Genomic DNA, 27,837 nt, shown 5'->3' on the forward strand with positions numbered 1-27,837 from the left:
GTAAGAATCCATTTATGAATTAAATTTTGACACAGGCCACAATTTTTGTTTAATGCAGCCACACAACCATGAATTAAAGCTATACCGCCGTAAAAGAAAATCGATGTCCAAAATTTCCACCGGAAAGAAAGTTTCCCATTTCCTTTAATGACGGCTGAATGCGGAAGTGCCGCTCCAGACGAATTGCGACTCTTGTTATTTTCAAATGTTGGACATTTGACAGTTGTACTTTATGGACCTGTATCTTCGCGATTAGGATTGATTACAGCCCTTGGATTTAAAATGGCACTCTACTCGCGTCTACAGTAACTCATACACACATAGACTAAATGTATAATGGTATACATAGCTAGCCATAAGACTGGACGTTTTTGTTATTGTTGGGGCAAACAAAACCTTATTTGCACGTCACGAATCAGATCATCAGGATGGAAAATGCCACTGCAGCCACTGAAGGAGAAGGGTTCCTCTCCAGAATGGCCCTCAACGACAACAAAGCTGGTATGGAGGGTCTTGACAGAGACAAAATCAACAAGATTATCATGGAGTCATCGAAGGTAGTTACTATAGAAACTCATTCAATTTGTTTTGAAACTCTTAAGAGCCTCCCATCCAGCAATATCCACAGTCGTAATCCACAGTGTGTAGTGAAGTGCAAATGTTTTATAACGGTGCTTGTGGCCTTTTTTGAAAATGAGAGTTCCGCTTTTAAAGATTGTGTCCAGCCTTGTGTAAAAATCACATATCCTCAATACAATGATAGACAGTCCTGAAAAGATGTACTATTGCAAGGTGTCATGATAGATCTTGCTCATGCTATCCTTGCCCTTCACTTGAAGGGATCCAAGTTTTATGAGAATGAGCTAAAGAGAGAGCATCAGGTGAACCAGCGCATTGAGAAAATGATGCTCCAAAAAGCACATATCACAGACCAGCAGTTAAAGAGAGCCCAAGATCAGGTAATACACTGTAAATAGTGTAAAGACTTGAGCACATCGGAGTTACCTCCCATCAATGCCCTCTCAATAGGTGGAGAGGACGGCCTCTGAGCTGGAGAAGAGTCGTGATCTAAGCCGCGTGATTGTGCATGTGGACATGGACGCGTTCTACGCTGCAGTGGAAATGAGAGACTGTCCTGACCTCAAGGACAAGCCCATGGCTGTCGGATCCATGAGCATGCTGGTCGGTCAAAAGAATATTTATCTTATCGTTTCCACTCACTGGCCACTCCATTTGGTTCTCCTACACAATGAGATCCAATAAAAAAAAATTGCCAAAGATAACTCGTTCACATAATAGACGCATATAGTGCTGTGGCTGGTGAGTGTTATCACTGGTGAGTGTTATCCACAATACATTAATCATGCATTATTAGTTCTATGTCTTGCATAGGGCTACATTTAAGTACTTTAAAATATATCTATCCAATAAGATCCAATAATAATTGTATTGAAAATTCTGTCTTTACAATGATCATAATACTTGGTTTCGATTGACATGTACAATATGGATTTTTAACTCTTGTATTGGATCTCATTAGATTTAAGTTATCAATCATCATTTAAACTATAGTTTTTTTTTTTTTTTTTAGATGGTTGTCTAACATGACTTCTCACCTGTGCTTTTTCAGTCCACATCCAACTACTATGCCAGGAAATATGGCGTTCGGGCAGCCATGCCAGGATTCATAGCCAAAAAACTTTGTCCCCACTTAGTCATTGTTCCATGCAACTTTGATAAATACAAATCGGTGAGCAATGAGGTGAGGGTAACACTCACAACATCATAAACGCAGGCCAGCCTAAACCACTGGCTCATTGGTTTTTGTGTCTCTTTGTTAGATTAGGGAGATATTTGCAGACTATGATCCTCAGTTCCAGCCTATGAGTCTGGACGAAGCCTATCTGGACTTTACAGAGCACCTGGAACTGAGGAACAGCTGGCCAGAGGCCTCACGAACACATCGCTACAGATCCAGCAGCACTGATATAGGTATGACTTAATTACTAAAAAGTACATAATATCACAAAATGTGGTGTATGAAAGATACTTTTTTCTTTAAAGGTGTAGAGCAACCTGAGCACCAAGAGGAATCAGAGGTGAAAGGGTTCTCCCCTGTGCTGTTTGAGGAAAGCCCGAGTTCCATTTCTGAAGCTGCTGCAACTGGTAAAGCCGTTGAGGTTTTTGGTACGTCAGTTGAGGAGGCTGTGAGGGAAATGCGCTTCCGCATTGAGCAGAAGACCATGCTGACTGCCAGTGCAGGTAGGAAGAAACTCACCCTTAAACATGCAGAGCGGAGCCTTCAGCGGCTGCCTGATGTTTACATTTTGAAGTTAACCAATGAATAATAACGTTAAATGAGGGTCAACTCAAGTAAAACAACTCGCCATTTGAAGACGAGTACCAGACACATGAGAGCGAGGGAACAGGAAACTGTTTGGCAAGCTCCTCTGATCATTTCCATGCTCGTCACTTGTCATTATGCTTTCAGTTACAAGGCATTTTTTTTGTTAGCATCTGCATGGCCAAGTGGAAGTTTCCACCAAAATTGCAATTTCTCTTCACTTTAACCGGTTTTACATAAATCTTCGCCAAATTCCTTTCCTAACATAAATTAGACAATAGTTAAAAAAAAAAAAAAAAAAAAACGGAAATATTCTCTTGCCAAAAATGTCCATGATTTCTGATTTCAAATTCAATTTGTTGTTAAAAAATATACTGGTATATAATACACATCAAATGCAGGGGCAATTACATGGTTTTCAGTCATAACAGCCGACTTAGGGAAACCGTAATTACAATGTGCCCAAGACAAAAATGAGTTTGACACACCTGCTTTAGATAATCGCTAAATCTCAGATTCGCTGGCATCAAGCATGAAGACTGTTTATTTGCTCAGACGTAGTTATGATCTTCATTGTTATGTATTACAAGATGTTTTTGAATATTCTGCTATTTATGACACTTCCGTCTCCAGGCATTGCTCCAAACATGATGCTGGCCAAGGTATGCAGTGACAAGAACAAGCCTAACGGACAGTACAGACTTGCATCCACCAGAGAGGCTGTCATGGACTTCATCCAGAACCTCCCAGTTCGCAAAGTACACTGCGTTTTGCTTCAGATCAAACAGAACAGAGCACTCGTATATAGTTTATTAAGATGTTGGAATGTAATAGTGCTGCAACAATATTCAATTTCAACGTTGTGTGTGTGTATACAGGTTTCGGGCATAGGGAAGGTGAGTGAGAAGATGCTGAAAGGTCTGGACATCAGTAGCTGTGCTCATCTGGGGCAGCAGATGGCGATGTTGTCATTGTTGTTCTCCGAGACAGCCTGGCATCACTTCATGCAGGTTTCCCTGGGTCTGGGCTCCACGTACATTGTAAGGTAATTTACAGCCACATTTCCCGCCCACTTGAAGTCCACAGTAGATAATTGGCTCGGATAAGAAATTATCCACTTTGCTTGCACGCAGGAACGAAGGAAGGAAAAGCATGAGCACTGAGAGGTATGGTTTTCATAATAAATTACTAATTAAATCCACTGATGTACTTCTTGTCACTCTCTCCTCTTCCTTTCATACAATGTACAGAACCTTTAAGGAACTGAGCAGACCTGATGAGCAGCTGTCTGTATGCAGAGAACTTTGTGAAGACTTAGCACAAGACATGAAGAGAGAAGATCTCAAGGTACTGCTTGTCTGAGGAGCTCAGTTTCTTACATTAATTGCACATAGGTTTTATTTGGAGAATGTCATTGCACTGGCATTGCAAGAAGTATCAAAACATAGACATGAAAGAGAAACATTTTACAGGTTTTCTTTAGTTTACCAATATAGAATATTTGAGAGTCCAAGTGATTCTTATAGACGTGTACTTGTGTGAGCTTATTAATTGTTTTCTGACTTTTAAATCGATAAAGGAAGAGTTGAATGTTTTGGTCATCAACCCTCTGCCTGGGTCCTGATGTGCTCGTGATAGCCATAAGAAATGGATGGCCATTAAGAAAACAGCGGTGGCCACTGTCAAGACTTGAAAATGTCTCCCAGGGAGCATTACGTTGCTGTCAAAGTGTCTGTATAACTATTTTGCTATAAACTGTGTTCTGTTAACTCTCACAAAGGGCAAAGGCATCACACTGAAGCTGAAGAATGTGAATTTTGAGGTGAAAACCAGGGCATTGACGCTACACTGTGCCATCGCCACCGCGGATGAGATCTTTGCTGTGGCCAAAGACCTTCTTAAGACGGAAACAGAGCACGAAAGTCCACAGCCACTCAGATTGAGGCTCATGGGTAATTACACATTGCAATACAAAAGCCCTCTGACAGCAAATACCTCCTCCAGGGATTAAACATTTAAATGAATGGCTATCAAGGATTATAATAGTTAAACAGAGGGAAAGTTATATTCAGAATTTCTTCTTCTGGCTCCAAGGGGAAATTATTTTTAATTTTTTTTTATAGAATCTTACGTAAGAACAACAAATTACAACCTCATCTTCAAATATAAGCCTGTAAGCATGTTAAATGGGATTTATGGATTACGTTTGATGGAAGCTGCTACCAAATGTGCATATGTTGTTCAACGCTGATATGTGTATGTGTGTGTGTGTGTGTGTGTGTGTGTGTATATATATATATATATATATATATATATATATATACATACATATATATATATATATATATATATATATATATATATATATATATATATATATCACATCTGGTTTGACAATACAACTTTTGGTCCTGCATACAGGGCAAACTCAGTTTTATTTGTCTCATCACTCTAAATGTTTTTCACCTTAAATTTAAATTGCTGCCTTATATGTGATCTGAATCAGATGTGGACTAAATCTTCCGTGACAATACAGTTTCTGGTAATGCCTACACAGCAAATTCTGTTTCAAATCGTATTATTTAATTTATCTTAACATGTTAAATTGAATTTTTCATGTCAAATTTAAATATGCCGTCTGAAATGCAATCGAGATCACACCTAGATTAAATCTGTTTCGAAAACCATTTTCATGCCATTGTTATTCAATTGATGACATATGATAGGTATCTGTACGTATTTTAAACCTTTAATTAAACCTTTTCATGTTCAAATTCTTACTGAATGACCAATCCGACTAAATCAGGATGAAATCTGATTTGATGTTTTATCTTCCAATTTATGCATATTATGCACAAATAAAAAAAAAAAAAAATCAATATGTGGGAGCGTCCTCCAAACTCTTACCAGAAACTGGCACCGTAACAAAATATTAATGATGAAAAGTCAATCTCCGTGTCAATGGTAGTTAATGGCATAGTCATAAAATACAGAAGAAATGGATGGAAATTGGAATCATGCATTTGCTATTCACACAACTTCTTTTTGTGTAGGTGTTCGTATCTCTGCCTTTGTCAGCCCGAATGATAAAAAGCCTCTGCAGAAGAGCATCGTTGGTTTCCTCCAATCGGAGAAGGCAGACAGCCAAGGCTCCACCCAGGAAGTACGTCAACAGTTTGATGGGGATCGTCTCTCTTCTTGTCCTCTCACAGGACAGACGTGTCTGACTAAAGAGGAGGTTCCTTGGGAGATCAAGAAAAAGGGCTTGCTGGAGGATCAACCCGCTGATAGACATCAGCTGTCTTTCTTTCAAAGAGCTTATGCCAAGAGACTGCAGCTCCAACTTTGTACACAAGAGCGACCAAATAAGGAGACGGCATCTGTAGTTGCGCTCAGAGATGATGATGATCGCAAAGGGGCGGGGTCACCAACAAAGTGCGTGGGGCCAAAGAGTGCTGCCTCACATCTTTCGGAAAGTGATGGTGTTTGCTCCTCAGAGGCTCAAGCCTCTACGTCAAGTTCAGCATTGAACTGCCTCACCTGTCCCGTGTGTTCCAACCAGGTTAGCACAGACGATTTGAATGTCTTCAACAGCCACATAGACCGGTGCCTTAGTAAAGGTGAGCTCCATATTTTGGACTCAAAGTCAGATTTCAACAAGGACCATAAAGACAGTGAGGTGCTGGGTACTGAGGCACATGACGACCGCGTAAATAATAAAGTAAACTCAAACAAACATGACGAACACCACTTGACAAATGATTGTCCTCACGCGGCCCGGTTGATCAATGGTGACAAGGGAACAGTGACCTCGTATCAGCCTCGGGCGTGTCACAATGAAGGTACCGTCCTCGTCTGCCCGGTGTGTCAGCTGACCCAGGACACAAATGATCTCACTGTCTTCAATCGCCACGTTGACCTCTGCCTGAACCAGGAAGTGCTGCACGAGATGGGGACATCACCCCCCGTTGAAGTCGCAAAGAGCAATAATGTAATCGGTGAGTTCTTGTTCATTAAGTTTCATTAAAAATACAGTGGAATCGCCAGTCAAACAAAATCCATTCTGTGATGTTGACTTTTGCCAAGATGAATTAAGGCACGACCAATTCATCAGTCGGCCGATTTTAACTGCCAATTTCAGCCCTTTTCAAAATAATCCTTATTGACCTGAGTTCTGCCCATTAAACGCCATTCATCCATTATCTGAGCCGCTTATCCTCACAAGGGTCGCAGGAGTGCTGGAGCCTATCCCAGCTATTATCGGGCAGGAGGCGGGGTACACCCTGAACTGGTTGCCAGCCAATCACAGGGCACATACAAACAAACAACCAGTCACACTCACATTCACAGCTACGGGCAATTTGGAGTCTTCAATTAACCTACCATGCATGTTTTTGGGATGTGGGAGGAAACCGGAGTGCCCGGAGAAAATCCACGCAGGCACGGGGAGAACATGCAAACTCCACACAGGCGGGGCCGGGCATTGAACCCGGGTCTTCAGAACTGTGAGGCAGACGCTCTAACCACACGACACCGTGCCGCCCCATTAACTGCCAATCAATTCTTATTTTCTCATGAAGCAGTAAATGCTGTTAAGTGTCAAAGTCCTTCCGTCGTTTGTCCACTACATGGAGCTGTCGCTCCATTCAATCCAATTGCATCTTTCCTGAGCCTATGACGTACTTTTCCAAGTTCTTGTGTGACTGTGCGCGAACAACCGCCAACATTTACAACAGCGACGTTCGTGCTGCAGAAGCTCCTGCGCGTGATACTGCTTTTTACTCTAAAATCTCCTGCTCCTGTATTACCAGCGTAAGCAACAAGTGGCGATATATTTATATTTTTTTATCAGCTGATTAATCAGTTATCGGGATTTTTCTCTGCCAAATAAATCCATATTGGTCGAGCCTTAATATTAATGAGTATCAGCGGTATAGAAAATGGATGGATGGAAATACAGTGAATCAATTTGTTCAAGGCAAAAACTGTTGCTATCGTAAAACATTAACTGTCCATGAAATGTTTTTAAGTAAAATTATTTTTTTAAAGTAATATTTTCACAATTCCTGTAAAGCATTGTTTCCCAACCGTTATTGAGCTAAGGCACATATTTTACATTGGAAACATCGCATGTCTCACCGTAAGAAAAATGTCGCAAAAAGTACATACAAGATACTGAAATAATGATGATCTTGTCTTAATTTATTCACAAATGTGCTTAGTGTGAAATCTGGGCCTGTTGAGTTGAACACAAAGCAGGAAACACAAATTATTCTGTTGCACCGTTAATTGTGCCTTCCACCATCTAGTGGACGAGCATTTAATTGTTTTTTTTATGTCACTACTTTGCTGGCGTAGCTTGATGAACAGGGGTAGACAATTTGCAGTTAAGGGGGGTTTTATTTGCAGTTTTAAAACCACAAACAGGATTTGAATGGAGTCTCACTTTACTGAAATCTGTAAACATACATCCCGTTGATGTAAGAACTCAGGACATCTCTTTGTAAGGATGCTGTGGCCTTTGACCTTCTTATTTACAGCAAGCCGCATTGATGTCAGGGACTCGTATTGACTTCGACAGATAAAAGACATCTTATTTCACCCCGTGGGGATTCCTTTGCCCCAGCCTTGGAATTGTCCAAATCACTTTCTCACCTTTCTTTTATCTATAATTAACCAAGTCTGGGCACCACAGTTTCCTCAGAAACAATCATATCTCACAAATTGGACTCTTTATGCTTCTAACGAGGTGCTTTAAGTGTATGAGTTCTCGTCTTCCCCCCCCCCCCCCCCCCCCCAACAAGAGAAAATAAGGTTTTGAGTCGCTGTGTTCACAGACAGAAGCATTCCTCCTCCGAGACAAGCGGGCAGAGGTAAAAGCAAAAGGTAAGACAGCATGTTGTGTAAAATGTTATCAAGCATTAACCAAATAAAAGTCAAAAAGTCCCAACCTCTCTTACACGCCGCAAACCCCTCTCCAAAAAGTAAGCAGATTTATTGGGTATATTATTTCTTTGTTGTAACACTGCTTCTTGAGAATAAAAATATTTTACCATTGGAAAGCATGTTTATTACATTTTTAAATGGTGCTACATTTATAAGGAGCATGCCTTTGTGTGATGACCAGCACAATTTATTATGTGCATTGGGCTTGTGAAAGGTTTCTCTGCCCAACAAATAATCTACCAAACACAAATCCCCTTACTTCTTTTTCTGTGTTAATTTTTTTCGATTTAAAATTTATTTACAATTATGTCATTTGTTTCGCTTGCTCTTATCACATCCAGAAAAGACTCTCCCTCATATGTACCCTCTAAAAAGGCCAAAGGTCTTGGCCCGCACAACACCATTGACAAGTTCTTCAGGTGACTGCACGTCATGCACAAAGGTGATTTGGAATGATGAGGTCGGAGGAGCTGGAAAAAATTATTGCACTCAAATACACATTGAGATGAAATTGTTACTGTATGAAACCATTTTTGTTGATCACTCTTGTAGTCACAAAAGAATCGAGACGAGGAAGAAAATGCATGGATGTATGGAAATACTGGGAATACATTATTTAATGACCATGTTGTACGTCAGTGCTAATATATGTTCATCACTGAAAATTTATTTTACTGTGTTGCATTGATATTGGTAATATTTATTACACGCTGTTTGTCTTTTTAAATATTTTATTTAATGTTTAACAATGAATGAATGATTCAAATGTAGCAATGCAGTTGCAAATAAATCACGTTTTATGTTTGAATCTATGATTTGTAAAATCTGATTTTAAAAAAGTGGCTAGTTTTTTGTGTTAGATGAGGAATAACAATATGTGTTCATAAATGTGTAACCAGACCAGGGTTGGCCTTAGGAATCCAGGGACCTCTACGGATGTTTTGGGATGCCCGGCTTCATGGTCGATAGACAGTGAAGTACTGTAGATACAGTCATATATTTAATGTATACCTCTGGGCTGCAGTTCTTTGCCTGCATAACAGATACAAATGTTTACTTGTAGAGCAGGGGTGTCCAAACTTTGTTTTAACAGAGAAAATCAAAGGATACAAGGCCCATGTCAACGTTCTTTAGCTTTAACTTACTTAACATGCTAAAACCAATCTATCTGTGTAGGTAAATAGATGCTAAGGAATTAAATGTTGTTGTTTTTTTCGCACAAAGTAGAAAGTAATGTAGAGAAAACAATTGCAATTTACCTATATTCTGCTGTAAATGAAATATATCAAGTGGGGCATTGTGAATACAAATGTTGTTACAGTTTTAGTTGGAAAGTTTCTTTGCGTTTTTTGCAGTTTTAGAAAAGCTCTACGTAAAACGAATGTACAAACTATATATTTTCTCCTATCTTGCCACCTAGTGTTGAGAGTAAATAGCCTATTGCAGTAAAATGCCAGCAAAGAACACAGGCCATGTCAAATGTTAAGACTAAAAAAATAAATTAAATTAAATTAAAAAAAAAATTGCAGTTGCATTTGATCAGTGCCTTCCTAGTGGTATGGGGCCCAAACACAGCTGAGAGCTCATGCACTGGAGTCTGACCAGCTCAGCACAAAACAAACATCTCTTTGCAAATTTTATTTGTAATCTCTTACATACATACACATTAAGAAAAAAAACTGAATTGCCCATGTGATGCATAAATACATCCTGCAAGTTGTGTAATATAGGTCAAATACAGGAGGCGAGGTTAAATCAACTTTTTATGATGAGTTGATGACTGAAGGGTGTGAGTTTGGAAAGCAAACATGGATTGGCCCTCCAGTATTGAGCAACTAGTCTCAGTTTGATCTTCATTTCAGGCGTGACCCGGTTCTTCAGGTACAGTATTTGCTTTGGTTACCGATGCTGAAACACGCAAAAGTGGAATGCTTCATTGCTCATCTTGTCGTTTTAAGTGGTTGCAGCTCAAAAATGTCACAATTAAGAAAGCTTTGGTTTTGAAGGAAATGATAAAGAAACATTGTCCCAAGAGGGAGAATCTGGACCCTCGAAAATGGATGAAACGGGAACCAAAGAAGGCTTTTGCTGATTTAGCTCTGAACAAGCATCCAGCAGACAAGATGGACAACAGCTTTGACGACAAAGAGATGTGTGAGTACATGAGTAATGTTAAAAGAGGCACTAGAGAGCGGGGAGCAAATGTTAGAGAAAGTTTCTCATGTTTACATTAAAGTCAAAGTTAATCATTGCAAACTATCCGTGGCTTGTTGTTTTTTGTTTTTGATTTTATGTTTTGTTCCTGTGTACTGCAAACATGGATTAAATCATCAAGGACAAGTCCACGTTGTTTAGGTTCTGCACTAATTACTGTACTTGCGTATCGGTATTGAGTATTATCAGCACAGAATCACCAGTGTTTCATTATATTAGGGTTTCCTAAACCTTGGTTCCTCCTCAGTACTCAAACTTAATGAAACACATTATGTACAGTTGTAACCAGACGTTTACATACACTAGAAAAAGACAGAGGCTTCTTTTTTTCTCAGTCTGTCCTGTTTTAGGTCTATTGGGATTACCCAAATTGTTGTAGTCGGCTGTACGTGAGGAGAGAGTAGCCCTGTTTATTCACCAAGGAAAGTGTTCTGCCATCTTTTATTTTAGTTGTCTTACTGTGAAATACAGTACAAATAATTTCAGTATTCTTCAACGGCAAGTCAGTGACGTAATTTCAACCCTGATCTCAAGCCAATAGAACATTTTTTTTTTTTTACACTTACTGAAGACAAAGGGGACAAGCAGCAGTACCCAAAAAGCAGGAAGCGACACACTGGGGAAGTTGCTCCTGAGTAACTCCCCTTGAGTTTGTTAGCCAATTTGACACAAGGCTATAAAGGTTATAGCAAGTGTATAGTATACAGTGTAAGGAGCAAGCACTCGCTCCTAATCCAAAGTACTGCATTTTGTGTAACCTATTGAACACTTGCTGTGTCTTGTGCAGTGCTGCAAACAGAGAAGCAGTTTATTGAAGCAGCTAAGAGCAATGACGTAGCTGCAATGAGGACACTTGGAAAGGGTTTAAATGCCAATGCAAAGAATGTGGTGAGTCTCCAAGTCATTGCACTACTGGTTGTAGAGTATCACATACTTGTAGAAGCCCCGATTGCATTGTAATTGTGTTGTTTGCCATCCAGCACAATAGGACTGCCCTTCACTATGCAGTCGCCGGCAAAAACAAGGAAGCGGTAGAGCTGCTTCTACGGCGCAGAGTCCAAGTGGATCAGAGGGACAAGGTGAGAAGATGCTGTAAATTTATATTTAAAAAACCCACCACTGAACCAACAAGTATCTTCTCTTAATCCCAATGTTTGTCTTTGCCAGTTTGGTGTGGCACCCATTCATTTAGCTGCCTGGTTTGGCAGTTTAGAGATCCTGAAATTATTAGTGCGGGCTGGAGCAGAACAGAAGATTGAGAATGAGGTGATTGGAACAAGTGCTATACAATCACAGACAAACAGTACAACCTGTATCCAACATCTGGGCCATTTTCTTGTCCTATGGTTTCCAAATGCATCCTGTGTTTTATTAACATTTTTATGGCCCCTCTCGTAGCAAAAATCTACCTTTGAAAAATATCTTTTTTTTGTTTCCCCACTGCAGGAAGGACTAAACATCCTGCACTGTGCTGCTATCAACAATCACACTGAAATAGTAGAATACATTGTCAATGACCTGCAAATGAAAGAACTGGACGTAGATGATAAGGTATTCCGTGTCAATAGTAAAAGATTTTATTGGTTAAGTCAAGGGCAAATTCAACAATTTTGGACAGTGCCAAAAAGGTAGTTTAGTATCCAATCTAAAAGGGCAAATACTTGCACATAAACAGAGCGATGGTAGGTATAAACCGCAGCACTCAATATTTGACCTGATCCATTTAAAAAGCATAAACTCACACTTTTTAGTTTTTCTTTTTCTTGAGCCTTTGCTAAAAAAAATTATATATATATATTGGGAAAAAAAGGTTTTGCAATGTACGTATTACTCTCACTGAATAAAATTTTTATATCTATTCGTGAGATTGTACGTTGACGTGTAGAATTGCACTGTGTCATGAAATATGCAATATGAATATTGTATTTTGTAATAATATTATAATATATAAGAGGTTCTGGGGTCCAATCTCGCCTCAAGCCATACTTAGTGGAGTTTGCGTGTTCCGCTTGCATGTGTTTTACTCTAGCTTCCCCCCACATACTGAAAACATGCATGGAAGGTTCATTTGAAGATTCTAAATTGTTCATAGGTATGAATGTGCAGTAGTTTAATAGTTTTTCAATATAAATAAATAGTCCTCAGTGTGCTATGAACCCATATTGGTAAATGCAGATTCAAATATTTATTGCTAAGTAAGTAAAATACAACTAATTGTTCTCTCGAATCGTTGCCTTCCAGTCAGGCCATTGTGCATTTGCCATGGCGGCAGAGCATGGATGCATGCAAATGTTAGAGATGCTGATGGATTCCGTGTTACAACTATGGCCACCATGAGGACCAACAAGGTTTGTTGTGTGTGTGTCACTGAAAACATGATATAAAAAAAATAATTATGCCACTGTATCGTGTGTGTGTGTGTGTGTGTGGGTCATTGCTGCATCAAAGCTCAAAGTCAGAGCCGCTTTGATGCAATCCGCTCTCCTCCCTCCCTCTTGCCAGAGAGGAGACACACCTCTGCATTTAGCTACCAGGAACGGCCACTTGGACGTTGTCCAACTGCTGCTGCACAGCTTTGATACCCGGGATGAAGTTAATATGGTACACAATCATATGAAACACCTTCTCTGTCCTAATGTACTCTGTAACAGTGTGGGCTCAGTGGATAATCCATTGGAGGCGGGTGGATTAATTAAGGAAAATCCAGTGAATGATTAATCTGTGCCGTGGTTTGAATTCGAACTGTCTGCACAATCGATCAATCGTTCCTGCCCGTCCGTACATGCAATCACAATGTCATGTTAGATTAAAATGTCAAAAGAAATTCCAAAATACTATTGTAAACATACTGGCTGCATTTGGAAACACATTGTTAAATACCGTAATTTTGGGTATAATGCGCACCCATGTATAATAAGCACCCCCAAGGTTGACCTAAAATTCTTGAAAACCCTTCTACCTATGTATAATACATTTTTACAATGCATGATTTTGCTCCTCGGCGGCTGTGGATCACTAGGTAGAGTGGGTTGTCCAGTGACCGAAGGTTCACTGGTTCAAATCTCGGCTACGACTGTCCGCATGTCTGGCAGTGCCTTCTTGCATGGCAGCAGTCGCCCATTGGTGTGTGAGCGGGTGAATGTGAGGCTTTGTAAAGCACTTTGGGCACTGCTGATGTTGTAGATAAAGCGCTATATAAGTGCAGTCCATTTACCATTCTATCCATATGATCAAAACGAAATATTATCTGTATTTTGTTAGATTTTTCAAAGAATTATTCTGAAGATAAACATTTTATTTGAACACGTAATTCTTTTTATTTGCTTGCTCTTATTTGGAAATTCACAGCCCTACCTTTATTTACTAAATGAGAAAACACACAGTTGTGCTCAAATGTTTGATTACCCAGGCAGAATTTGTAAGAAAGAAAACATGAAGGGTCAGGCAAAACACATTTAATTTTATTTTTATGGGCTTGAAACTAAACTGGCAAGCATTTCAGAAAAGCATCATCATCAAACAAACCACAACAACAAATAAATTAATGATGGTTGTTGTTCAGTCATCAGTCGTATTTAAAAAAAAAAAAAAAAAAAAAAAAAAAAAAAAATCACACATTCTGCCAGGGTATGTAAACTTATGACCACAACTGTATGTATATGCAGTCATACGTACCCCGCCATATTGGAAGAAAAGCCTAGGCTACACCTTTCTCATAACCTCTAGGTGGTGGTGGCATATTGGAATGAACATGTACAGTTTTTTCATAACTTCTAGATGGCGGCATGCATTTATAAAATGGGAAAGTTTTTTTTTTTTTTTCATTTTCCCCTTTACCTATGTATAATGCATACCATTGACTTTTGACATTTGGGGTGGGGGGTAATGCGCATTATACACGAGAAATTACAGTAGTACTCAATAATCATGACTCTGAGTGACCCCAAATGAAGTTAATTTATGAGACTTCAAGCTAAGAAAAGTGTATTTCAACCCCTTGAAGTTGTTTCAAGTCATGTCTAGTCACAAACACGGGGGAAACCGATGTACAGTACCATTAAGATTCAGTAATCAATGTCACACAATGACGCACTAAAAGCCTATTCAAACTTACATGTATCCATATATATTTGTTATACTAGACAATGTCATTGAACACAATATTTTCCACACCAAAATAAGTGTAGATAATAGATAGCTATGGTATTTGTTACATTAAAAAAATAACAACGCAAGGCAAATACTATCTCATACAGTACCACTACATTATGTCTTTGTGTGTCAGGATGGTGAGACTGCTCTGTTCCAGGCTGCTGAGAACGCTCAAGAACAGTGTGTCCTGGCTTTGCTGCAAGCCGGCTGTGACCCCAACATCCAAACAACGGTACCACTACACACTCAAAACACTTCAAATGGTGTAAAGTATAGAGAGGTTAACCTTTGAGCTGCATCTCTGTTTATGTGGTAACTAAAATGCTTTAAAAAAAAAAATCCTCTGTTGTAGAGCAAATACAGCGCCCTTCACCCAGCTTCAGAGAGAGGAGACACATCTCTTGTCCGTCTCCTCTTAGAATATAAAGCCCACACAGATTTTGAGAATGAGGTACGTAACCAGACACCTTCTCGCTTCATATCACGTGAACGTCATTATCACTTATTTATCACTTATCAATAACATTTCCAGTAATCTAATAGTTCATACATGCTCACAAAGGACTTGGAGGTTCCTCTCCACCTGGCAGTGAAAAACAGCTGCATACCTGTCATCCATTTTCTACTGGAGGCAGGATGCAACTTTAATGTCACCGATAAGGTAAAATCAATGCAATGATTTGACAAAAAATATTAAAAGAAAACAAAAAAAACCTCACACTTACAAGAATATGTTTTGTGCATTGCATTGTGTTAGCGGTCTCAGACAGTCATGCATCTTGCTGCTGAGCTAGCAAGAATGGACGTGGTGGAAATGCTACTGAAAGCTGAGGTTGACCTGACACTCGAGGACAGGGTAAGAGTTCAAGCAAATGCCATATAGATAAGCGATATGGGGATTTAGGACATACACTTTAGCGGCCTCCACTTTAAGCAACTTTCCCCAATGAGACACCTCCCTTCATCCCTAAAATGGGTTGTAATGTTAATGACTTCATTCTGTCGATGTTATTTTTCTCTCATGCTGAGCCAATATGTTCTCTAGTTTGACATCAATTGCTAACCAAAACAGGAGCAAAGTGCCATACCGGCTCCATCTGTTATCGACACAGTGTTAAATCTGACAAGAAATAAAGACGGTGATCCTCAAGATTAGTCCTTTTTATTTTGTTTTAAACTAATCTCACTCAACATTTATTGTAATACATTTTACTTCAACTTGACATCATTATTTATTGATGAAAGCCAATAATAAAAACAGAAATATTACAAACAAAGGCCAATGGCGTATCCCGAATAGTCTGGCACTCTTAAATAAACATCCCCGGCAGACACTGAGAAAATATGGTACGTCCTAAAATCTTGAGAGTGGAAGCTTATAGCAACAAATGAGGAACCAAGTCCAAATTTTCCTTTTTCACATCTTGTACCAGTGTTTCCCAAACATTATTGAGCCAAGGCACCCATTTTACATTAGAAAAATCTCACTGCATGCTATCAAACAAAATGTCACAAAAAATTATGCAAACTAAAATAAATGTTGATCTCGTCTCAGTTTTCTCACAAATTGACATGGAACACAAAGCTGATATCCTCTAAAGAGTAGCTTTAAATTATTCATTGGGCCAGATTCTGATTTGTATTATTAGGGAAAACCCTCTGCCGTTTTGTTTTAATTCATGTTTGAACGCATATAATTTGGTATACATGTTGGAGCAGCAGGGAAAGACGGCTCTCGGAGTGGCGGCCAGAGCAGATGAGGTGATCATTGTGGACATGATCATCAAGGCAGAAAGATACAACACATGGAAGAAGGTAAGACACTATTTCAATATATGGGTGCCATATTTTCAACCTTTAAGCAGATAATTATATTGCAGGTGGAAAGACAATTTATGATTCATTTAATGGAGATTTCATCATTGATTTTCAATTTATATTGTAAATGTTGAGCGGAGATTAAGCTTTTTCCATGTGTCGTCCAAAGCTGGTGATGTTTATCAAACCACTGACAGGATTTAATACCCCCTCCAGGCCAACCCAGAGTGTAATATGAGTGTTCGCAGCGAGTATCCGCTAACATTCAAACTGGACCACCGCAACGAGACCAAGCAGCTCCGCTCGAGCACCTGGCGTCTGGCCTATGAGCTCCTGAAGCCTAGAGACTGGAAACGTCTGGCGGAACACTGGGGATTCACTCTGGAGCAAGTGTCCGCCATCGAGACGCAGTGGACCGGTAGCGCTGATTTCAATCTGACTAATACAGTTCAATAATAAAATACAGTGGAACATCTAACGTCCCTGAGGTTATACAAATCACCCTAAAATTGTGCGTTTGAGCAGCTGTTATGCGTCACAGTACACAGGACAATGTACCTCAATAGGTTCACCGAGTATCAAACAAACAACCCACAAAAAGACAACTATACAGTACACCAGATGTTAAGATTGTCTAAACTGACTACTGACTTTTGGCAATCGTCACCATACATACATAGTTTACTATTGGAGTTGATAATTTACAACCCCAATTCCAATGAAGTTGGGACATTGTGTTAAAAATAAATAAAAACAGAATACAATGATTTGCAAATCATGTTCAACCTATGTTCAATTGAATACAATACAAAGACAAGATAGTTAATTTCCAAACTGATAAACTTGATAGTTTTTAGCAAATAATCATTAACTTAGAATTTTATGGCTGCAACACGTTCCAAAAAAGCTGGGACAGGCTCATTTTTACCACTGTGTTACATCACCTTTTCTTTTAACATCCATCCATGCATCCATCCACCTGAGCCGCTTATTCTCACAAGGGTCGCGGGAGCGCTGGAGCCTATCATTTTCTTTGAACAACATTCAGTAAACGTTTGGGAACTGAGGACACTAATTGTTGAAGCTTTGTAGGTGGAATTATTTCCCATTCTTGCTTGATGTACAGCTTCAGCTGTTCAACAGTCCGGGGTCTCCGTTGTCGTATTTTACGCTTCATAATGCGCCACACATTTTCAATGGGAGACAGGTCTGGACTGCAGGCAGGCCAGTCTAGTACCCGCACTCTTTTACTACAAAGCCACGCTGTTGTAACACGTGCAGAATGTGGTTTGGCATTGTTGTGAAATAAGCAAGGACGTCCATGAAAAAGACGTTGCTTGGATGGCAGCATATGTTTCTCCAAAACCTGTATGTACCTTTCAGCATTAATGGTGCCTTCACAGATGTGTAAGTTACCCATGCAATTGGCATATGTTTCTCCAAAACCTGTATGAACCTTTCAGCATTAATGGTGCCTTCACAGATGTGTAAGTTACTCATGCCATTGGCACTAACACAGCCCCATACCCACACAGTTGCTGACTTTTGAACTTTGCGTCCATAACAATCCGGATGGTTCTTTTCCTCTTTGGCCCGGAGGACACGACATCCACAATTTCCAAAAACAATTTGAAATGTGGACTCGTCGGACCACAGAACACTTTTCCACTTTGCATCAGTCCATCTTAGATGAGCTCGGGCCCAGAGAAGCCGGCGGCGTTTCTGTGTGTTGTTGATAAATGGCTTTTGCTTTGTATAGTAGAGTTTTTAAGTTGCACTTACGGATGTAGCTGTATTTACTGACATTGGTTTTCTGAAGTGTTCCTGAGCCCATGTGGTGACATCCTTTACACCTGTTCCCAATTAGCCTGTTCACCTGTGGGATATTCCAAACAGACTTTCTCAGTCTTTTTTGCCACCTGTCCCAGCTTTTTTGGAACGTGTTGCAGCCATAAAATTCAAAGTTAATGATTATTTGCTAAAAACAATAAAGTTTATCAGTTTGAATATTAAAGATGTTGTCTTTGTACTGTATTGAAGTTTTAAAAGTGTACCGCAAAGGATTGTTCAATTGATTGTAAAAGTAGCAAAATATACTGTATTTTCTTTATGTGCCATTACATTTGGTCTTGGGTTGTGTTGTTCTTTTGACAAGTGTTGTGAATATTTGTTCACAGGTCAGCACAGCTACAAAGAACATGGCAACAGGATGCTGCTGATCTGGCTCCACGGAGAGGAGTTGGCCCGGAAAAGTCCTTCGATAGATCTCTATCAAGCCCTTGTCCAAACAGGACATAGCAGAGTTGCAGGTATTTGATTTAAAAATATTTGTAATGAGTTTATTGAGGAATGTGTATGGCAGTTCAAGTGTTTTTTTTTCCTTTTTTTATCCTTTCTTACAGATAAGATTCGGATGGAATCAAAGAGTGTCAGCAGTAGGAGCTGCACAGTTTCATGATCGAAGATGCGACATTATGTGTCATTGCATTACATTGCTTTTATGGTTAAATCACTTTCAGGACACACCTCTATAAAAAGACTGCTCCAAAATAATTTATTTTGTAAAAAGAAAGCACCCGATCATATACAAACAGGAGGCCTTTGGTTTTGATGTACAGTAGGCTATGTCTTTATACATTCACTTTTTCCTGAATAATAAAGTTAACTTGAAGCTTAAAAAAAAATCTTTGAAAACTGCGCTGATAATTTACGTGTGCATCGGGCCACAAACTTCAGTGAGTTTCTGAAGAATAATTGCTCAAGTTCCCTTTGCCTCTCACAAGGAAGGAAAACTCATACATAACTTCAAGATACCTATAAAAAAAAAAACTTGTAAAGCAACATCATACTCAGAGTCGTTGCATAGTAAGTAAAATCCTGCATCTAGACAATGCTGGTTTATGTGAGGTGTGTGTGTTTACGTTTATGTAATTAATCAACTACTTTGATAGAGGGTACATTACAAGTGTTGGTGTTTGTTCTGGAGGAAGTCTTCACAACAGTAGGAGTGCGGGGACCCAGTTGGGCAGGGCGAGCACATTTGGCAGTAGAAGCTTGACCAATAGCGTGCTTGGAGAAAATAAAGGGGGGGAACACATTAGATGCTAATACATATAGAGAAATACATAATATTATCTACCTTCCATACCTGTGTAATAGGTTGATGGCGTTCTACGACAATGGAGGTCATGGGCGGCGCCACACCCATCACCTGGAGGTTGCTGCGTATACGCTTACCAACAAATGGTTGCGCTGTGATGCGAGCTGTTATAGTTTTTGCCGGTTTCTGTTGGCCGGCTGTGACCATACGCCCAGAGGCCTGCGGAAACGATTTGAATTTAGCGGGGGCATTGCTGACACAGTGGACATTTCAAGTATGCGCACTCAAACAATTATTACTGTCAAAATAGATTTTCAATAGACCTTTTTTATAATTTTTGTAAACAATAGGTGCTAGGGTACTTTAGGGTGGCAGACCTCACGTAACATCTTTTTGACTGACAAACGGGTACACAGAACTATGACGGTAGAGAAGAAGGCTAAACTCATCATTTAAGCCATCCTGTTTTCTTAATTGTTGTCGTGGTCAAACGACATGGAAGAGTTTTTTTACTAGTGCAAACCTTCTGCCACCCAGAAGTGCATGAGATGTCAATGTTATGGTGAAAAGGTCTATAGGTGACAGGTATTTCTAAGAAAATAATGTACCACACCTGTTTATGGAAACTAGTGCTGCCCCCTTGTGGGAATGAACTGTGAGCTGCTGAAGTGGAAGGGAGAACTTCGTTGGTGTACCAAACGCCCATCTTAAGAAAAGGAATGCAAGGGGAGAGAGTTCCATGAATGGTGATGTTCGAGATTACAGGAGAGATTCAACAATGGCACATTTCCGCCGTACCCTACGGTCGTCTTCATGGTGGGTCGGAGATTCTGGGTGGTCAAAGTGAACCGGGCATGAAGCCCATGTTGTAGGGCCAGGCTCATCCCAAGGTGGTGGGGGGTCTGTAGAGAGTAAATGGAGTAAAATATTCACTGAATAGTTCACACAGAATGGCTGAAAACTTTCATTTCCCTTGAGAGAAATATTAATCAGTAAATCCAACTTAAAACCAGAATTTCCATATTGTCCACTTGTTTCATCTCAAACAGACGCCTCCATTTCTTCCGATGATCGTAAATATTTTATGACATCTGATTATATCATACATGTATTCTAACATTATGGTAAACTCACTTTTAAGTGAGTACAATATTTGTGAGAAAACACTTTAAAATATTCTAAAAACACATTTGTCCACCAGCATTTTCCCCAATAAACTATTCCTAATAAACAACTCAGATTTTCTGCATTTGAGGAAATTAAAAGCCCCCTACCCCTACAGTATATAAGGAAATATGGTATATGAGAATAGCAAAACGGTTTATTATGCTATAATGAAGAGCACTTCTGGTGATAATAACCCTGGATCTCTCCAGTGAGTGGACTTTTACAATACATTTTATTACGTTGTACCACATCATATAATATAAGAAGGCTTTGTTTTCAGTAATAAACTTGAATGTTGGGTGGTTGGTCAGTCTTCAATATCACATTTACTGCACGTGTCAATAGTCAACTAATTGAATAGAGTGTACATTACAGTTGCTGGTGTGCATTCTGGACGAAGCCCAGCCTCCGCTGGTGCGGGGAGCCTGTTGGGAGGAACGAGGAAATTTCGAGGCGGTAGCCTGACCAAGAGTTTGCTTAGAGAAAAGAAAGACAGCATTATTAGATGTTACACACATCGGCAAAATTGCTGGCACACTGTTTTTTAAGAAAGAAAGAAATAATTTTTTAAAAATACAGAAAATCATAAAAATCGTGCATTGCTTTTCAATTCTCACAGAAGCATTGAGACCTCAAAACAAATTCCGATCTCAATAGTTCTTCTGTGAAAGTTATTTCAGTGAGTTGTGGGTTTGCCTTTATTTAATAGAAGGGTGCCCATAAATTTATCTACGTGTGTAGCAGACAAAGATATTGTAACTTGTATACTTCACATTCTAACTTTTGCTTACCTGCGTCATAGGATGATGGTCGTCTACAGCAGTGGAGCTCATAGGTGGAGCCACACTCATCGCCTCTAGGTTGCTGCGTATACTTTGACCAACATGTTGGGTGGAGCTGCGAGCTGTTGAACTTTTTGTAGGTTTTTGTTGGCTCGCTGTCACCACACCCCCAGTGGCCTGTGGAAACGATTCAGCAATTAGGCAGTAGGTCTTTATGTTGTCATGTCGTTTTCAGAAAAGTGACTTGGAAATACTCTGACTCTCTGTTACTCACCTGTTTGTGAAAGCCAGGTCGTGCCTCGTGTGAGAATAAGCTGTGTACAGCTGCAGGGTGCCCGCTGGCTGTACTGTGCCCACTGGTTACAGCGTGGCCACCAGCTGCAGTGTGACCGCCGGCTGCAATGTGCCCACTTATTGCAGTGTGCTCACCGGGAGCAGCGTGCCCGCCGGCTGCAGTGTGCCTGCCGGCTGCAGCGTCAGTGTGCCGGCTGGCTGCAGCGTGCCCGCCGGCTGCAGCGTGCCCGCCGGCTGCAGCGTCAGTGTGCCGGCTGGCGGCAGTGTGCTCACCAGCTGCAGCGTGTCCACCGGCTGCAGCATCAGTGTGCCGGCCGGCTGCAGCATCAGTGTGCCGGCCGGCTGCAGCGTGCCCGCCGGCTGCAGCGTGCCTGGCTGCAGTGTGCCCGGCTGCAGTGAGCGCAGTTGAAGTGGGAGGGGGGAATTCAGTGTGCCTTGGTGCACCAAACCCCATCTGAGGAAAGGAAATGCAGGTAGAATAAGGCAGTGGTGGAATTTGGTGGCGTATCTATCAATTTCAAACATACACAGTAGTAAACAGGATAAACATATGGTAATCATGATAAATGGTTTTATTTGAACACAATGAAATGTGCGGTAATTTCCAGTCGAGTATATAAAAGCGACACTTTTTAAAATCCCCCTTTTCAGCTATATTTCACCAGCACAGACCACAATACAGATAATAGAGTTTTAAGAACCACATTCAATTCATTCATTATTCAGTGAATCTCAAATGGAAGCAAAAACATGGTTGGATTTACATTTGAGTTGCAGTATCTTGGGACAGATTGAAAAAATAGCGCCATTCTTTCCTTCAAAACCTCTGGTGCCTTACCCTGTTGCCATCTTCATGGAAAGTAGGAGGAGACATTGGGCGATCGAATTGGGCCGGGCTTCGGGGGGGACGTGGCTGGACCTGAGCCAACACATCAGCGTCAGGATCATCATCATCAGGAGGTGAATTAGGGTCTGTCGTAAGCAAAGTAGTCATTTAATATACGATATTGAATGTCTGCAGAAATTTCACTGAAACTGTCCCACATTTGAAAACAGAATAATTTAAAATTAAATTAATTAAACAATGAAAGCAACTTGGAACCAAAAACATAACCAGAAATGCATGGTCGTAGACAACCACAACACATCCTACTGGTTATCTGAATTTTCTTCTTTATTGCAATGTGCACCACGGATCTTCTACTTACACAAATGTAAATATAAGCATTTGTATCTTTCATAGCATACCGAAGTCATCAAGGTCTTGGGGTCCACCGTCTGTGGTTTTAAACAAGTGGAGAGTCTCCATGTTGAGGGCGCACACACCCCTCATCAAGGCTTTCCTCATACACACTTCTCGCCGTTCTTGCTCGAGTTGCAGTCTCTCAATCTCGGCCTCCGCCTTCTCGAGGGCCTCGCCGTGTTCTGCAGTCATCTAAAACAACAGTTTACAGAGGCATGATTGCAAAGTTATACATTACATTATCCGGATATAAGAACATTACAAATACATCCTTGTCATGCTGATCATGATGTGGATTTTAGGTAGCAGTACATCATAAATACTTTTTTGTGTTGCTTTTCTTTGCTCCAGGTTTATCCTGCAATGTACTCAGATACTCCATAGCGGTTAAGAGAAAGAAAAGATTCTTTTCATTGTACAAGTACTCAAGAGAACTTCTAAAATGGTCAAATTGGCACATGCTGTAGAGTGACCATACCCACCGTCTGAATCTGTGCCTCGTAATTTTCCGACAGGCGGGTGCACACCTCCTCAGCTCTTGTGCGGCATGCCTGCTCCATCCTGACCTTCCACTCCCTCTTGGTGATGGAGTGCCATGCTAACCACACCTTCCTCTTCAGATGCAAATTGTAGTGTTGCTGTGCTACCCGGTACGCGTGAGCCTGAAAAGGATATCACGAGACCGCAAAAACTAATTCTTCAAAACATTATTTTCTTGTCACTGAAATGAACACTATGGACAGCATATCAACTGGTTTTACTATATTTAAATCTACTCTGTATTAAAAACAGCTGAATAATTATACTGTTCAGGAATGTAAAGACCCCCAGTTATAAAAACGAGAAGAGACCATCCAGCATCATGGAGAGCTATAATGCGGACTCGTCCAAGTTCACTCGGCTCAACATTTTACGAATTTCAAACTAAATCCAGCTTTTCATACCCAAATTTGTGTCGGCTCACTGGACCTCTCTGAGAATTCAGAAAGTAATTAAGCATATAATGCACTATTTCTTATAAGCAAGAACAGATATTTGTAAAGGTAAGGCAGTTGGTACCGCAACAACATGAACCATACAATGTATCAGAAATACATACAACAACATAATAGTGGATATTTTGTACATATATTTAAATTATCTCAGTCCATTTATAATTACTGTATTGTCATGGATGACAAAAATGTATCCCGGCTAATATTCTTTTTTCTCTAAAAAGTGTGCCATATATACTCTGGACTAATTTGGAGAAAGTTAATTATTATTATTATTTTTTTTTAAAAGAAGGAACTCAACTCAACTTTATTTCTAGAACAAGATGGTTAAAATGTTGTGTTGGAGATATCATGTTGATGTGAAATATTGTTTCCTCCAAATTGTCCAATAATATGAAGAACATTCATAATTTTCCAAATCGAAGAAAATTATGACAATTGTGAATATCTTTCATTAATATTTCAAGACAACATCTTAGTCACTTGTCTCATTTCCAGACAAGATACACATCTTGCCATTTTGGGCTTGACTGTACATGGATGAAAACATCATTAGAGTCAAGTTTTTTTTTTTAAAGAATTTATTCATTATTTTCATTTACTCTTCAAGAAAAAGTCAAATACGGACTGACTGAAGGAGAGGGGAAAAACAACAGTTTTGGCCCTTGTTTGGTCTTTCAAAATGTAAAAATATTCCAAACAAGACTGATCTGTACACAAAGAAAATTTGTCTGTTGGTGGATGCCGTGGACAAACTAGAAACCAAATATAGTGGTGGCATAGAATGAATCATTATACCTCCTCTTTAGCCTCGATGTATTGAAGTCTCCATTGGGTGAAGGCCCTCATCTTTTCAAGCTTCTGCTTTTGTCTGTCCAACACCACACTCAGATTTTTATTCATCTGAAGGAGGGGACAGTACGAAACAATCAGCCCAAACAAACGTGTTGTTCTTCACCTTTATTACAGCTAAATGAAGAAAAGGGTGCAGCTCTGCAAAAACAGGGCACTATAGTAGAGCGGAACTTATTATACACAATGCTCAGTGTGGTCACCTGATCCTTTCTATTGTTGGAAATCTCATAAGTGTGTAGTAGCTCCTTCAGGCTGTCGAGCTCCGACTTCAAGGACTCATTCTTGGCTAAATGAATCTCTCGCTCCTTCTGCAACTCTCGCCTGTGTTGATCTATGAAGGCCACCCTCCACTTCCTCAGCTCCCTCAGCACATTGGTCTGATTGACAAATAGAGAGGAGGACATGAGCATATAGCTTTTATTTATATAAAAAAAAAAAAAAAAAAAAAAAGATGTAAACAAATGACATCAAGTCTCTGGCAATCTTCCGGTGAACCACGCATGTGTCATGTCTCGCTTGATAGATTTATTTGGATAAGCCATGCACTAGCGGGCTTGGGATGCAGCTGACATTAAAAAATAATTGTCTGTAGAGTTCCAGTTACCAGGTCATGGTAATCTGCGATACATTTGTAATTTTGAAAGGACACACTTCAAGATGATTCACAGGTCTAGCCCTGGAAACATACAGTACAGCAGAAACTCCAATGTTAAACGCCCCTAAGGTTGGACAATTTAGAGTAAGATTGTCTTGTCATAGTCAAAAACATCCTGGGTTTTAAATATTGCTAAGACTAATCCATGTGGAGTTTGCATATTCTTCTTGTGATTGCGTGAGTTTGCTCTAGCTGGTGCTGTGGTGTGCCCTCACTGCCCTGTGATTGACTGGCAACCAGTGCAGTGTACCCGCAGTCACAAAACACAAGACAGTATAGACAATTACATTTTACCACACAATTGTTAATGTAAATAACAATACATACCTTCCTGTTCCATCTTCATAATGTCAGGTGTCTTGAGGGGGAGTAGTTCTACTTTATTCATTTGTTTACTATACAGTAGATCAGTGATTCTCAAAGTGCAGTCCTAGTATCACAGTAGTGCTATGCAGGCTCCCTCTAGTGGTATGTGCAAGTTAATTACAGTTCAGTTGTTTTGAACTTTTAAGTACATTTGCATTTAATCTTTTATAACCGTTTTTATTGTACAAGCAATTATTTAGGTAAATCTTTTTAACTTATGTGCGATACATTTTAACTAAATTATTTAATTAGTTTTTATTTTCCTCTATTTTACCAAAGTGTTCATGTTCAAGCCTGTTGATATTATTATATATTGTTACAGTGGCTTAGAATAATATTGTATTGAAAATTTAAGTTTTGATGATGTTTTTTTTCCCTATTTAAATGTTGTTCATTGCAGTGGTACTGGGAGAGGTAATTCTCTTTTGAGGTAGTTACTTGGTGTAAGTTTGAGAACCATTGCAGCAGAGAACTGCTCTTGCCATGGCAGTGTAAATGTTTTTAACAGCACCTGTTCGATTATCAAATGCTTTATGATGGCAAACTTTTAAGTTTGGAACAAATTCTCTTTACATAATTTCCTAAGAATAAAAAATAGCTTTGAAAAAGAACGGATTGTGTTTGACTGTGAAGGCTCCACAGTAGCATAGAAAATGCTTCACAATTGCTTGTATGAAGAGAAATTACCTGACATAATATACCAATGCAAGACAACAGCGCCATTCATTATCGCAACACCGTTCTTGGGTCCATATTGTCACGTTAGGAAGAAATGAAGGAAGAAAGGAGTACACCATACCACAAAACTGACCTTCAATTTTTGGGTCCATGTGTCCAGAATGTTTTCCATCTTGCTAATGTTTTCCTCCGAGATGAAAAGCTCCACTTCAGTGTACTCAGTGAAGCCTTGGGTGTTTGGACGTGCCATATTAGATGCATCATGTAATCTGTCTGAGCTCCCCAAACCTTTGCTAGTAGTATGCACGGTCTTCTCTAGCAGCCAAAGCAAACAAAAAGAACACAGTCAAACAAAGATGCTCCTTCAAAATAGGTAAAATGATGATGTAACTGTTGGATGTACCAGACTTAACAGCGCTGGTCTTTTAAGCAAATTACCATGCGTGTGTTTGGGGGGTAGGAAACTAACTCTGCAATACCTGAGACTTGTTGTGAATGCCTCTGTGAACTGTGACCCTCTGCAGACAAATGTGAGGCCCCCCTCCCCACCAGGCGAGCACCAGAGACGGCATCAAGTCTTGGCGAAGCCACGGCACTTTGGAGGAGCTCCTCATATTCATCCTGTTAGTCCACAGAACAGATGAGACAGGATTGATTTCCTGTGCAATGTAACCTGTCCTTAAAGAAACATGTTAATTGTGTAGCTTTCACCTGAAGCTCAGAGCAGGTAGAGTTGCTACGATATGTTGACTCCTTAGGCAACACTGGGACACTCGCCTCTTCATCTGAAGACATCTAAACAGGAATCTGAGCTGCTGGAAGAGGATAACTAGCTGAGTCATATTGTTCAGCCTGTCATTAAAAAAAAAAAAAAACATGTTGATTTTTTTAAAAGATCTATAATTTTACAGCTAAAATGCTACGGTGCATTGTTGTAATCTTTATGATTTAAAGGCTCACATAAAATATTTCCACTGACATACAACACTGTAATTCATGTTTTAAAATATATTTTTTTAAATATATATTTGAACATACATCCATACAAAGTAGTAGGAAGAAACCTAAAACGAGTTACGGTCAAAATGGCTATCATGTATCAAACTAATAAGAAAAAGGGCAGAATAATAGGATGAATGAGGGTACTGAAACTAAACACATTGTAATGAACGCTGATTAGTTTTGCTGCAAATGTCACAAATATGGGAAGTTTTTTCATCCTCAGGCT

General features: G+C 39.8%; 3 protein-coding genes across 5 annotated transcripts; 2 read left to right on the forward strand and 1 right to left on the reverse strand.

Annotated features, from left to right (window-relative positions):
• The first annotated feature begins 114 nt into the window (after nt 1–114).
• polk (polymerase (DNA directed) kappa) lies at nt 115–9,155 on the forward strand. Of its 3 annotated transcripts, none has more exons than XM_061671762.1 (14): nt 115–557; nt 840–959; nt 1,030–1,182; nt 1,631–1,762; nt 1,842–1,992; nt 2,065–2,262; nt 2,978–3,102; nt 3,223–3,389; nt 3,478–3,510; nt 3,595–3,691; nt 4,125–4,296; nt 5,398–6,342; nt 8,182–8,230; nt 8,637–9,155. In XM_061671762.1, exons 1-14 carry the CDS (start codon nt 429–431, stop codon nt 8,659–8,661), a joined length of 2,496 nt encoding a protein of 831 aa, XP_061527746.1. In that variant the 5' UTR covers nt 115–428; the 3' UTR covers nt 8,662–9,155. The 3 variants fall into 3 exon arrangements, with proteins under 3 accessions (XP_061527746.1, XP_061527744.1, XP_061527743.1); XM_061671760.1 differs by having other exon boundaries at nt 1,631–1,750; nt 8,632–9,154; XM_061671759.1 differs by having other exon boundaries at nt 116–557; nt 8,632–9,153.
• Nucleotides 9,156–9,999: 844 nt separating this feature from the next.
• On the forward strand, nt 10,000–19,144 carry ankdd1b (ankyrin repeat and death domain containing 1B). Its single transcript, XM_061671772.1, is given in 16 exon segments — nt 10,000–10,444; nt 11,292–11,392; nt 11,485–11,583; nt 11,672–11,770; nt 11,951–12,055; nt 12,746–12,820; nt 12,823–12,852; nt 13,007–13,105; nt 14,790–14,888; nt 15,009–15,107; nt 15,219–15,317; nt 15,414–15,512; nt 16,376–16,471; nt 16,691–16,892; nt 18,652–18,783; nt 18,877–19,144. Coding segments are annotated over 16 exon segments (1,716 nt in total). The 5' UTR covers nt 10,000–10,218; the 3' UTR covers nt 18,933–19,144.
• Nucleotides 19,006–27,410, reverse strand: poc5 (POC5 centriolar protein homolog (Chlamydomonas)). The gene is made up of 15 exons (XM_061671770.1): nt 27,321–27,410; nt 27,089–27,230; nt 26,743–26,924; nt 25,111–25,287; nt 24,854–24,958; nt 23,543–23,722; nt 23,066–23,252; nt 22,656–22,789; nt 21,798–22,271; nt 21,533–21,700; nt 21,115–21,217; nt 20,373–20,476; nt 20,188–20,280; nt 19,623–19,793; nt 19,006–19,543 (listed from the first exon to the last, which is right to left on the reverse strand). The coding sequence occupies exons 1-15, from the start codon at nt 27,402–27,404 to the stop codon at nt 19,406–19,408; spliced, it is 2,442 nt and encodes an 813-aa protein (XP_061527754.1). The 5' UTR covers nt 27,405–27,410; the 3' UTR covers nt 19,006–19,405.
• Between the last annotated feature and the right edge of the window lie 427 nt (nt 27,411–27,837).

This window comes from Phycodurus eques, chromosome 3, assembly GCF_024500275.1.
Source record: "Phycodurus eques isolate BA_2022a chromosome 3, UOR_Pequ_1.1, whole genome shotgun sequence".
Lineage (NCBI taxonomy): Eukaryota > Metazoa > Chordata > Actinopteri > Syngnathiformes > Syngnathidae > Phycodurus > Phycodurus eques.

Excerpts from the sequence above, each read along its gene's own strand:
- polk (XM_061671759.1), top strand. The coding sequence starts at position 429 with ATGGAAAATGCCACTGCAGCCACTGAAGGAGAAGGGTTCCTCTCCAGA. Across the intron at positions 558-839 it reads TTATCATGGAGTCATCGAAG|GGATCCAAGTTTTATGAGAA; the intron begins GTAGTTACTATA and ends CTTCACTTGAAG. Across the intron at positions 960-1,029 it reads TAAAGAGAGCCCAAGATCAG|GTGGAGAGGACGGCCTCTGA; the intron begins GTAATACACTGT and ends CCCTCTCAATAG.
- poc5 (XM_061671770.1), bottom strand. The coding sequence starts at position 27,404 with ATGTCTTCAGATGAAGAGGCGAGTGTCCCAGTGTTGCCTAAGGAGTCA. Across the intron at positions 25,288-26,742 it reads CATGGACCCAAAAATTGAAG|ACCAATGTGCTGAGGGAGCT; the intron begins GTCAGTTTTGTG and ends TTTGTCAATCAG. Across the intron at positions 23,723-24,853 it reads ACATCGAGGCTAAAGAGGAG|GCTCACGCGTACCGGGTAGC; the intron begins GTATAATGATTC and ends TATCCTTTTCAG.